This window comes from Suricata suricatta, chromosome 10, assembly GCF_006229205.1.
Source record: "Suricata suricatta isolate VVHF042 chromosome 10, meerkat_22Aug2017_6uvM2_HiC, whole genome shotgun sequence".
NCBI lineage: Eukaryota > Metazoa > Chordata > Mammalia > Carnivora > Herpestidae > Suricata > Suricata suricatta.
The window spans coordinates 105,138,394-105,152,248 of NC_043709.1; the positions used below are offsets into that span (position 1 = coordinate 105,138,394).

A 13,855-nucleotide genomic window follows, 5' to 3' on the forward strand; every position below is an offset into this window, starting at 1 on the left:
ATGACATATGGCCCTTCGTAGGAAAGTGGATGGACCTTGAGGGTGTCATGCTGAGTGAAGTAAGCCAGGCAGAGAAGGACAGAAACCATATGTTTGCACTCATAGGTCTAGCAGGAAAACAAGAGAGACCTAATGGAGAACCAGGGGGAGCGGAGGAGGGAGAGAGAGTTGGGGAGAGAGAGGGATGCAAAACTTGAGACTACTGAATGCTGAGAATGAACTGAGGGTTGAGGGGGGAGGGGGAGGGGGGAAAAGAGGTGGTGGTGATGGTGGAGGGCACTTAAGGGGAAGAGCACTGGGTGTTGTATGGAAAACAATTTGACAATAAAATATTATGGAGGAAAAAAAATAAAATAAAATAAAGAAAAAAAATAAAATAAAAAAATAAAAACTACCATTTGGATTGTGCCAAGGCTATATGAACTTAACAGACATCATAACACAGTCTGTGAGATAGCTTCAACTAATAAAGCGGATTCAAGCTTTTCTTGCCGTCAGGAAAACCCTGATTGTAATAACCATTTGCAAATAGAATGAATGGATATCAAAAGATATAAAATCTTTAATGAGTCAGACTCTACTTAGGTAACAACTATCCATAAGTCTCTGGGTGCCAGTGAATGACTGAGGGTTGGATGAAAAATTATTCCCTAAGCCACCAGATATAGCCAATAAAATCACTTCTCACACAGGCAGAGATAGATGAAAGGCTAATGTTTTGGAGAGAGTTGGAGGAAGTAGCATGTATTGAGTTGAAGGAAATAGCATGTATCACTCTCCAGCTCTTCCAGAGATTTCTTAGGTTTTTGACATCTGTAAACTGATATCCTATTCTTATCCATTCAGTAGTACGTTTAATTTTTTACGATTAATTTATTTTGAGAGTGAGAGAGCAAGCAAGCATGAGCAAATGGAAAAGAGCAGGGAGAGAGAGAATCCCAAAGGTCTCCACACCATCAGCACAGATCCCAATGGGTGGCTTGAACTCACAAACCATGAGATCACAACCCGACTGGAAGTGAGACACTTAAGCAACTGAGCCACCCAGGCACACCTCCTCTCAGTAGTTAGCTTTTTTATTTTCATTTTTAAACGTGCACTTCTTTTCGACAAAAGAGAGGGAGACAGAGCATGTGTCGGATGGGGCATAAAGAAAGGGAGACACAGAATATGAAGCAGGCTCCCGGCTCTTAGCTATCAGCACAGAGCCCAATGTGAGACTTGAACTCACAGATTATGACCTGACATGAAGTCGGATGCTCAACTGACTGAGCCACCCAACCATCACTGGAAAAAATTCTCAGGAAGCCTGGGTGGCTTAGTCCATCAGGTGCCCAACTTTGGCTCAGGTCATGATCTCACAATTCATGAGTTCAAATCCCTGATTAGGCTCTCTGCTCTCAGCACAGAAGCTGCCTCAGATCTTCTGTCCTCCTTTCTGTCTCAAAAGTAAACAAACATTAAAAAAATTATCCTCAATATTTAGTTAGTTACTAAATACCACTGTGATCATATTCTCTTATATTTCTACAGCACCTTTTACAGTTTACAAACTGTTCCCACATGTGTTCATTACACATAAGCAAGGGGTGGGTATTAGTACCATTGTTATGAACAAGGTCATTGACATTCCCACATGTTATACAAGTTTTTCCAAGATTCCACAGCTAGTAAGTGACAGAACCAGGGTGCTCGCATGTCTTTTGACTTCAAAGACAGTGCTTGTAGCAATTGTGCAGCAGCTGCCTGAGTCTAAGAGTTGAGGCCTCTTTCCATAGTTGTCACCATCAAATAGGCCATCGTGACTTTACTTATATAACTACAAGTATGGCTGCCATACTAAAATGATTTTTACTTATTAAAGCACCACTAAATCAAACTGTGGGTATCATAATCCCAATTCTCCTTATAGATCTACTGGACAAGCCAAATATAATATTTTCAAGTCCCAGGCCTTACCTTTTGCAGCTTCAAGTTGTAGAAACCTATAATCCAAACTTGTTCTGGATTTCATGAAAAGTCTGACACATCCATAGACCACAGAATCATATATTTGGCCATAGGTTCACCTAGAGTCATTCTTTAGTTTTGTAGGTAACGTCAAAACCCAAATTCATTCCCTATAACCCTAGTCTAAGCATAGTCCCTTCCTTGAGTACTGTGGAAAGACAGAATATATTACCCTCCAAGGGAAAAAGACCCAGAGGCCCTTTGTTGACTGGGCAGAGTGGTGCTACCCTAGAACCGGTCTGAGCGATGTGGGATTCTATAAGGTTCTGAATCCCAGATAGGTGTGTAGGGAAGCACGGGAGACTGTGGAGCAAAGCCAGCCGGCCCCTGACTATTCCGTGAGGACAGCCTAAACAGTGAGGTTTGAGACACCTCGTGCAGGAGGAGAGATTGGGATGTCGCCACTTTTCTCCCATCACCAACATGGTGGGGCTTCTGGGAATGGACAGCGAGCTCCAGTGGAGGCAGATGGATTACATGAAACCCTGCCCCTCTGTGGCTGGTACCTACTACACTACCGGAGTGAGACTGACACTGACCCAACCAGATGGCCCCTCCTCTAGACCAGTACAGCCACCAGTCCCAGGCACCAGTGGATAACTGTCCTATGCTTTTCCATTTTAGACCATTTCTCTTTTTAATTATTATCCTTTTCTTGTCTTGTCTTGTCTTATTAATGTTTCTTTCTTTATTTTGATAGAGAGAGTGAGTCAACAATCAAGAGAGCTACAGAAAGAGAGACAGAGAGAATCCCAAGCAGGATCCACACTGTCAGGGCAGAGCCGGATATGGGGCTCCAACCCACGTGAACAGCAAGATCATGACCTGAGCCAAAATCCAGAGTCACATGCTTAACCAACAGGGCACCCCAGGTGCCCCTCTTATTTTCTTTCTCATGGCTTTTCTCTTCTTTGCTTTCCATTTTCTTTTTCCCTTGTCCCTTTGGAATCAGCCTCATAGTCTCTGATTTGAGTTTTGGTCAATTCTTATTTTGTTTATACATATAGTTTCTTTCTTCCTCTCTTCTGGTTGCTTGGTTGTTTAATCAGGCATTTTTACTCTATTCTTTTCACAACTTTTCAGTATCTCCTTCAGTACTTCCCTCCATCTCTTTCTGGATTAACCCCTATAGTTTCTTTCATTCTCTACCTGGTCTTGGTTCCCACCCCTGTCATTTCTCTCTTTGTTTGGGATGAGTTTTCTTCACCACCCCTTTCTCCTTTTTTCCAGGGTTACTTCAACGAACAAATCAAAGTACACCTGGTGGAAGGTCCAAATCACCACTACATGTAGCGAGAAAAGCAGCCAAAGATGCAACAACAGAGTGCAACAACACCCTCCAAAAACTTTCTGATGTGCCAGGCCCTGTACAGTGTATGACCCCTTTCTAATCTAGTAGTACTCTCAGGTGGGGCACACAGAACAAGCTATTAACTTGCATAAAGGACAGAAAGCTAGCAAAAATGACAAAATGGAAGAATTGTCCTCAAAAAAAATCAAGCAGACATGACAACCAGAGAATTTCTTGAAAGAGCTTTAAGCAATATATCTGATCAAGGATTTAGAATAATGGTCATAAGACTAATAGCTGGGCTTCAAAAAAGCATAGAAGGCAGAAGAGAGCCTACTGCCTCAAAGATCAAGGACCTAAAAAATAGTCATGACGAATTAAGAAATGCTGTAAATGAGCATTAACTATTAACTAGAGGCAGTGACAGCAAGGATCAGAGAAGCAGAGGAGAGAATGGGTAAAAGAGAAGATCAAATTGTGGAAAATGATGCAGTTGAGAAAAGAAAAAAAGAGTTACTAGACCATGAAGGGGGGAATTGGAAACCTAAGTGATTCAGTGGAATGAAATAATATCTGTATCCTAGGAGACCAGAAGAAAAAGAGTGAGAGAAAGGGACAGAACGTTTATTGGAACCAATTATAGCTGAGAACTTGCTTTATCTGTGGAAAGAAACAGGAATCCAAGTCCACGGGCACAGAGAACCCCCATCAAAATCAACAAAAACAGGTCAACACCATGACATGTCATAGTCAATCTGCTAAAATACAAAGATAAAGAGAGGACTCTGAAAGCAGCTAGGGACAAATAGGTCTAAATCTACAAGGGTAGACACATAAGGGTAGCTGCAGACCAGTCCAGTGAAACTTGGCAGGTCAGATGGGAGTGGTAGGAAATACTCAATATGCTGAATAGGAAAATACGCAGCGTAGAAACATTTATTCAACAAGGCTGTTATTTAGAATCAAAGGACAGAGAAAGGCTTTCTTAAACAAAACCTAAAGGAGATCATGACTACTAAACCAGCCCTGCAGGATATCTTAAGGGGGAGACTTTGAGTGGAAAGAATGGAGACTACAAAGGACCAGAGACATCACCACAAACATGAAACCTACAGGTAACATAATGACAGTAAATCCATTTCATTCAATAATCACTGAATATGAATGTACTCAATGCCCCAATTGAAAAACATAGGACTTCAGAACGGATCAAAAAAACAAACTTAGGATCGATCTATATGCTGTGTAGAAGAGACTCATTTTATCCCTCTTTAAATGTATTGCTTATGTTTTTATTTATTATTGAGACAGAAACACAGTGTAAGTGGAAGAGGGGTAGAGAGAGAGGGGGACGGAGAATCTGAAGCAGGCTTCAGGCTCTGAGCTGTCATCATGGAGCCTGATGTGGGGCTCGAACCCACAAACTGTGAGATCACAGCTTGAGTCAAAGTCAGATGCTTAACTGACTCAGCCACACAGGCACCCTAAGAGATTCATTTTACACCTGAGGGCACCAGGGATTGAAAGTTTAGAGACCCATCTGTCATGCTACTGGAAGTCAAAGAAAAGCTGGAGTAGCCATACCTACATCAGACAAACTAGATTTAAAACCAAGGATTCTAACAACAGAGTAAGAAGCGCATTATATCATAATTAAGGAGTCTATGCATCAAGCAGAGCTAACCCTTGTAATTGTTGATGCCACTAAGGAGAGTGCACACAAATATATGAAAAATTATGAATCAATTCACCACAGACATGAATCAATGGACATATACCAATAATGTGACTATAGAGCACGTCAATGCTCCACTTACAGCGATACACAGATCATCAAGGCAGAAAATCAATAAGGAACAACGACTCCAATACATTTACGACCTAACGAATAGATTCAGACCTTTTCCTCCAAAAGCAGTAGAATACATACATAGAACATTACCCAAAGAGATCACATACTGGGCTGCAAATCAGCACTCAACAAAGAGATAAGGATTGAGGGGCACCTTGGTGGCTTAGTCAGTTAAGCATGCGGCTTCGGCTCAGGTAATGATCTCATGGTTTGTGGGTTCGAGCCGTGCGTCGGGCTCTGTGCTGACAGCTAGCCCAGAGCCTGAAGCCTGCTTCTAATTCTGTGTCTTCCTCTTTCTCTGACCCTGCCCTGCTTGCACTGTCTCTCTCTGTCTCTCAAGAATAAAAACATGAAAAAAAAAACAGAAAAAAATTGACATCACGTCATGCGTATTTTCACATCACAATGCTATGAATCTTGATATCAACCCAAAGAGAGAATATGAAAAGCCTCCAAATACATGGAGGTTAAAGAACATCCTAATGAAGGATGAATGGGTAAACCAGGCAATTAAGGAAGAAATTAAAAATCATATGGAAGCAAGTGAAAATGAAAACAGAACAGTCCAAACCCTTCGAGATGCAGCAAAGACAGTCCGAAGAGGAAAATACATTGCAATCCAGGCTGATCTCCAGAAGTAGAAATGGTCCCAAATACAGAAACTAACTTCACTCCTAAAGGGACTAGAAACACAGCAGCAAGGAAAGCCTAGTGTCAGCAGAAGAAAAGAAATAATAAAGATTAGACCAGAAATCAGTAATATAAATCCAAAAGCAAAGTAGAACAGATCAATGAATCTAAGAGCTGGTTGTTTTTTAAATAAACAAAATTGGTAAACCCATAGTCAGTCTTCTCAAATAGAAAAAGGAGAGGCCCAAATAGCTAAAATCACAAATGAAAGAGGAGAGACCATAACCAACACCACCAAAATACAATCATTAGAGAATTCTATGAAAAACTGTATGCCCACAAACTGGACAACCTGGAGAAATCGATAAATTCCGAGACACCTACACAGTACCAAAACTCAAACCGGAAGAAACAGAAATTTTGAACCAGTGAAGAAACTCAATCAGTTATCAAAAATCTCCCAACAAATAAAGTCCTAGGCCAGATGGCCAGATGGGGAATCCTACCAGACCTTTAAAGCGGAGTTAAGACCTATACTTCTCAAGCTGTTTCAAACAATAGAAACGCAAGGAAAGCTTGACACATTCTATGAAACTAGCATCATTTTGATTCCCAAACCACACAGAGACCCCACTAAAAAGGACAATTAAAGGTCAATATCCCTGATGAACACCCATGCAAAAATCCTTAACAAGATACTATCAAATGAAATTCAACAGTGTGCTCAAGAGGTTCACTGTGATCAATGGGATTCATTCCTGGGCTGCAGGGCTGGATCAATATTCATAAATCAATCAACATGATACATCACATTAACTGAAGAAAACATAAGAACCAAATGATCCTGTCAATCGATGCAGAAAAAGCATCTGATGGAATGTAGCACCCTTTCTTTTTTTTAAATTTATTTTTATTTATTTTTTATACAGAGAGAGACAGAGCATGAGAGGGAGAGGGGCAGAGAGAGGAGGAGACACAGAACCGGAAGCAGGCTCCAGGCTCTGAGCTGGCTGTCAGCACAGAGCCTGATGCGGGGCTCGAACCCACGAACGTGAGATCTGACCTGAGCCGAAGTCGGAGGCTTAACCGACTGAGCCACCCAGGTGCTCCTGCAGCACCCTTTCTTAATAAAACCATCAACAAAGTTGGATGGAAGGATATACCTTATCATAAAAGTCACATATAAAAGGCCCACAGCTAATATCATCCTCAATGGGAAAAAACTGAGAGCTTTCCCACTGAAATCAGGAATGTGAAGGGATTCTACTCTCACCACTGTTGTTTAACATAGTTTTGGAAATCTTAGCCTCAGCAACCACACAACAAAATGAAATAAAAGGCATCCAAAATGGCAAAGAAGTCCAACGTTCACTCTCTGCAGATGACATGATACCATACCTCCCAAACCTGAAAGACTCCACCAAAAAATTCTAGAACTGATCCATGAATTCAGCAAAGTCACAGAATGCAAAATCAATGTGCAGAAATTGGTTGCATTTCTATATGGCAATAATGAAGCAACAGAAAGAGATATCAAGGAATTGATCCCAGTACCATTACAGCAAACCATAAATTACCTATGAATAAATCTAATCAAAGAGGTAAAAGTTCTGGACGCATAGAAAACCTATGAAATTAACCGAAGAAGACATAAAGAAATGGAAATATATTCCATGCTCATGGAATGCAAGAACAAGTACTGTTAAAATGTTCATACTACCAAGAAGAATCTACACATTCAATGCAATCCCAGTCAAACTGGCACCGGCACTCCTCGTAGAGCTAGAACATACAATCCTCAAATTTGTATAGAACCACAAAGGACCCAGAATAACCAAAGTCATGTTGAAAAAGAAAACCAAAGCGGGAGGCATCACAATCCTGGACTTTAGCCTGCACTACACAAAGCTGTAATAATCAAAATGCATGGTACTGGCTCAAATCAAACATATAGACCAATGAAATGCAGTAGTGAATCCAGAAATAGACCCACACATTGATAGCCAAATAATCTTCAACAAAGCAGGAAAAAAGACAGTCTCTTTAGTGACTAGGGCTCAGAGAACTGGACAGCACCATGCAGAAGAATGAAAGTGGATGACTTCTTTACAACATACACACAAACAAATTCAAACGGATAAAAGGCCTCATTGTGAGACAGGAAACCAGCAACATCCTTGAGGAGAAAATAAGCAACAACCTCTCTGACCTCAGCTGCCGAAATTTCTTACTTGATATGACTCCAAAGGCAATGGACATAAAAGCAAAAATGAACTGGGACCTCATCAAGATTGAGAGCTTCCACACAGCAAAGGAAACAATCAACAAAACTAAAAGATAAAGGACGGAATGGAAGAAGATATTTGCAAATGACCTATCAGATAACAGGCTAGCAAGAAACATTTAAAAAGAACTTGCCAAACACAACACTCGAAAAGTAAGTGAAGAAATGGGCAGAAGACATTAATAGACACTTTTCCAAAGAAGACATCCAGATGACCAGCAGACACACAAAAAGATGCTCAATAGTGCTCATCATCAGGGAAAAACAAATCAAAACCCCACAAAGATACCACCTCAACCAGTTAGAGTGGCTAAAATTAACAACTCAGGAAATAACAGATGTTGGCGAGGATGCAGAGAAACGGGAACCCTCTTGCACTGTTGGGGGGGCATGTATAGAGGTGCAACCCCTCTGAAAAACAGTGTGAAGATTCCTCAAAAAATCAGACATAGAATTACCTTACAACCCAGCAATAGTACTATTAGGAATTTATCCAAAGGATACAGCAGTGCTGATTTGGAGGGGCACATATATCCCAAGGCTTACCACTGTTCTCTCAACCACAGCCGAATTATGGAAAGAGCCTAAATGTCCATCAACTGACTAATGGAAGATAATCAAGAAGATGTGGTTTAATATATATGATGCAATACCAGTTGGCAATGAAACAGAATGAAATCTTGCCATTTGCTAAGGTATTATGCTAAGTGAAATAAGTTAGTCAAGAGAAAGCTATCATAGGCTTTCACTCCTATGTAAAATTTGAGAAACTTAACAGAAAATCATAGGAGAAGGGATAGAAAAAAAAGAGTTACAAACACAGAGGGAGGTAAACCATGAGAGACTCTAAGATACAGAGAACTGAGGATTGATGAGGGTGGGGAAAAGGGATGATAGGCACTGAGAAGGGCACTTGTTGGAATGAGCACTGGGGTTATATGTAAGTGATGAATCACGGGAATCTACTCCTGAAGCCAAGACTACACTCTATATGCACTGTATATTACCTAAGTTGACAATAAATTGTAAACAAGTTGAAGTAAATAACAGATAAATAATAATAATAAAAGCAAGGGAGGGGCAGTCAGTTAAGCCTCCCACCTTGGCTCAGGTCATGTTCTCGTGGTTCATGAGATCAAGCCCCTCATCAGACTCACTACCATCCCATCAGAGCCTACTCTGAATCATCTGTCCCCCGTCTATCCCCATCTATCCCTCCCCTTCTTGCTCACATACTCTCTCTCAAAAATAAATAAACATTAAACATACTTTTGAAAAATAAATATAAAAATACAGTAACAGCAGCAGGGGGAAAACATGTGATTCAACATTTCAAGTCTATACTTCAACATTAGTTAAGAATGTAAAATATATTTTACTCTGAGAGACAAATATTCCTTTCTGTGATGAATGGCACTAATATTAACAAAAAGATTGAGTCATAAAACATCAATTCAAGATTTACTAAGAATACTCCTTTTAAAAATTCCTCTTGGGGTGCCTGGGTGGCTCAGTCAGTTGAGCGTCCAACTCGTGGGTTTCAGCTCCTGTCATGATCCCAAGGTCGTGAGATCAAGCCCTGTGTCAGGATCTGTGCTGGCAGCTCAGAGCCTGGAGCCGGTTTCAGATTCTGTGTGTTCCCTCTCTCTCTGCCCTTACCCCACTCATGCTCCATCTCTCTCAGAAATAAGTAGATGCTTTTATAACGTAACTATTGTTGGAGATATTTCAATAAGTAAAAATCATCCTCTAGAAATAATTTTCTACATTCCATTGGCAACATTTCCCTGCTTAGGATTTTATTATGACAAATAGGTTCATATAAGAAAAATTATAAAATTTGAATTCATTCATTTGCTATGTGTGTGATGTGTTTATTATGTTGGATACTTATTAAGAAACAAGGGGACCTGAGGGGCTCAACTTGATTAAGCGCCCAACTTGATTTTGGCTCAGGCTACTGAAGCTCTGTGTCAGGCTCTATACTGACAGCACAAAACTCTCTCTCAGCTACTAAATAAATAAATAAATAAATACACAAATAAATAAACATTACAAAATTAAAAGTCAAAATAAAATGAAAAATCAAAATGCAGAAAAGTTTTTAATATTTTTGTTCTTCAAGAATGTAGCAGCTTAAGTGGCACCTGGGTGGCTCTGTCAGTAAAGCATCTGACTTTGATTTTTTCTCAGGTTGTCACCTCAAAGTTTGTGATTTTGAGCTCTGCACTGCGCTCTGTGATGACCATGAAGAGCCTGTTTGGGATTCTCTCTCTCATCCCTCTCTACCCTGGGTGCTCTGTCTCAGAAAATAACTAAATAAACTTAAAAAAAAGTCTTGTAGCTTAAAAATATTTTTTCATTTAATGCATAAAGAAATTTTAAGTAATGGAAAGAATGTTTTTTTCTCTATTTATTCTGAAAAAGATCTAAAATATACCAAGATCATACCACACAGTAAATTAAGTTTGAAGCCACAAAAAAGACAAAAGCCAAAAATTGAAAATACATAATAAATCTGGTAAGGTCTAAAACAGATTTCACTTTGGATTCTCTATAAACACAGGTTTTGCTAAACTAAATATAAGATATCACCCTTTATGAAACTTAAAAGTAAGGAGAACATTTCCATCCAGTTCTTCACAAAAATCATCTCTAAGTCATTCAGAAGAGTCTGAGCATTTTTTTCTTTTTTTACTGACTGGCCTTCTTTTCCCATATGTTAAGATATAAAGAGTATCTGCTCTCCCTTCATCCCACTACTGCTGTCATGATTTTGTAATAACTTCTTTCAACTCTTCACACTTAAAATTCATCTTACCCCTCCCCCTCCTAAAGGAATTCTTCCCTTTTATCCCTCTCATCTTCGTATTTGTCTAGCTGTTCTTTCAAAATGCCTTCTCATTCTTTGCTTCCACGATGGCATACCTAAGAATTGTTGAGCCCCACCAACCTTTAGAGATCGCAGTCCTGTACTTGTCTCTATGTTGTTATGACACTGTTTTCTATTATGATCCTGAGGACTTCCATTTCTTGCTAAGACACTTTTCATCATTATAAGAATCCATTGGATGGTATGAGGGGAAAAAAGTATAAAACAAAACAACTTACCCCTGCAAGACCACGGAGAGCTAAAGGCTTGTGATGACTTTTTACAGAAGATGATGGAAAAACAGGAGAAGAGCCATCAACTCCGACTGGTGGTGTGGACAATCCTTCACCCAGATCTTCATTTTCAGAAGAAGCATTATTGTCCTCAGCTATCACAGTGTCAGAATTTGCTTCTGCTTAACAGAAAACAAAGTAAAGAGTACATGAAAATATCTGCAATTTCTATTAGTGAACAACACAATGGACAAGGATTGGGGCATAAGACAAGTCTTCAAATAGCTTACCGTTTTGCCTGTGTTGCTGAGAAGCAAGCATTCGCTCTCTTGAGGGTGGTTTCGAGACATACTAGGAAACAATTAACAGCTTTGAGAATGATATATATCAGATTTGATAAAATGATCATAATATTCACCATTACCAAATGAGCACCATTACACAAGGAACACAGGCGTTGGAATCATTCAAATGTAGATTCTGCCATTCTCAGATCTGAGCTCTACTATGTACTATTCCCAGTCTACATTTTCTCCTGGGGTGAGGATTACAAGAGATTTCATAAGGAGTCTCAAAATGGTGCTTTCCTTACCTGTAACTGTCAGTATACAAATTCATTACCAATATACCCTAACATAAAAATTGATCCCTCGGTAATTTAAAGCATATTGAAAAAATTAACACTAAGAAATTTAATTTGTCACAATTTGAAGTATTTGCATGATTTATATTTGCAGGAATTCTCTCTTAGCTGAGCAATTTACTGATAACTGACTACTTTCTGGGCCTGGACACCATTGCAAAAGTCACTACTACAATAAAATGTATCAATTGTCCCTGGGACTGTTAGAACGGGCATAGTCTCCTGGGAAACCTGTTTTTCTGGGGAACTTTCTCTTAAAGCATAAAAAGCCTAATGACCCTTAATCAGAAAAAAAAAACCTGACCTTTACTAAGCAATGTTGCTGCCTCCTAAAGGTTGCTTCCTTATGGATATACCTGAGGTTTTGTAAAAAAAAAAATACCTGCCCTTCCCATATAATAGCATCCTGTAGCTACGTTTCTTATGAATATCATTACTACTAGAATTATAACTTCTGCAGAAACTATGTCCTGGAACACTGTAAAAATTTTCTATGTGAAATCATTTACTCTTCTTTCTGCTCCTTGTCCCTTTCACCATAAATCAAGCTAGAGAATCAGGGCAGAGATGCCTGCCTGGTGATACGAGAGAAACCTGAAGCTATCTCATGCTCTCTCGCCAACACCATCCATCCTTCAGGGGACCCTGGACCTGCTGGAGCTGGACTCCGGCAAGTGGTACCCGAACAGGGACCTGAAGGTAAGCCCCTTCCCTTTCTGCTTCCAATTTTCGGGACGGTTAGGACTCCACTGTAGGGTGCTGCAGACCCCCCTGTAGAGATAGGCAGGTTAGAGTGGTGGAGAGGTCAGAACTCTCTCATGGCAACACGGTCCATGCATCAGGGAAACCTGGAACTGCTGGAGCTGGACCCCAGGAAACCGGTAATGAGAATTCTGAGAAGATACTTATACCACCTTGAAAGGATGTATCTAAAGGACACAGATGGCGTTAAAAAAAGAAGCTGAGGAATTTATAAATCTTAACATCAAAAGGGAATATAAATTTAAGCCACATCTTTCAAATGCACATATTTAATTAGGATATATGATGCATATTATATTATTTATAACACCTCATAATACAGAATCCCATTTCTCAGCTCATTTATTCACTTTCAAAAAATATTAAATTGCTTCTTCCAAGCAAAGTGCTATTCTAGGTGCTGTGCGAGATACACCATTATGTTTCCCATCCTCCAGTAGCTTATAGGGATTTAGGGGCTTTAAAAAGTATCCTGAAATAAAAATAAAATGTCTGAAACTACATTTTAGAATCTGACACAAGGACTATGTGTAGACATTTTTCAAATCTATCAGAGGAAAGATTTCTGAAACTGCAAATTTTACATTGGCTACGAAGAGCCCCTGCTTATAGAGTGGACTTGTGCTGTAAGCAAACATGGATTCTTCAGTTACATTAACTATACTCTTGATGGAATTATTTCAAAACACAGTAATATACCTTTGTAATATAAATGTTGAGCAAAAATTTAAATTTATAAATTTCTCCAGTTTCTAAGATTATTTTAGTCTCAATGTAGAAAAAAAGATAGAGACAATGTAAAAAAACTATATCCTATCAAAATAAAAGGGCCCAAGGGAAAAAACATATGGTAGATAATTGGATCCACTAAAGATTTCATTTAGGCATGAGTATTATAAAAGTCATGTTAGTATAAGTCAAACTTACAGTAAGAATCCTTGTCCTTAACCTTATGTCATATTTCCTCCATTATGGGAAAGCTTTTCCCAGTATAATTTTCCTGTCATTATATATTTTCCAGCCTACTCCTTTATCAGCCTCTACCTCTAGTACTGACCAAAGTAAAACAAAACCAAACAAAAAGGTCAACTGGACATGTTTCTATAAAGTGGTTTCTTCTTACTAACTTTCCATTAAGAACATAAAACGATAATGAATAGGCTACGGTTACATTTTAAGAGGAAATGATAGAGAAAATTCAGAGCAGAGCAGGAAAATTAGTTTCCCAAGAGAGTACTTTACCTTAGTACCAAAGTTGTAGTCTTTGCTATCTGATGT

The 13,855-nt window shown here is 39.3% G+C and overlaps 1 protein-coding gene across 1 annotated transcript in view; it reads right to left on the minus strand.

Moving 5' to 3' along the window:
* The window catches only part of LOC115305341 (ankyrin repeat domain-containing protein 26-like), a 52,683-nt gene that overhangs the window by 26,152 nt on the left and 12,676 nt on the right, over positions 1–13,855 (minus strand). Inside the window, 2 exon segments of the mRNA XM_029955567.1 lie at positions 11,179–11,351; positions 11,463–11,523. Coding sequence (XP_029811427.1) covers positions 11,179–11,351; positions 11,463–11,523 — 234 coding nt within the window.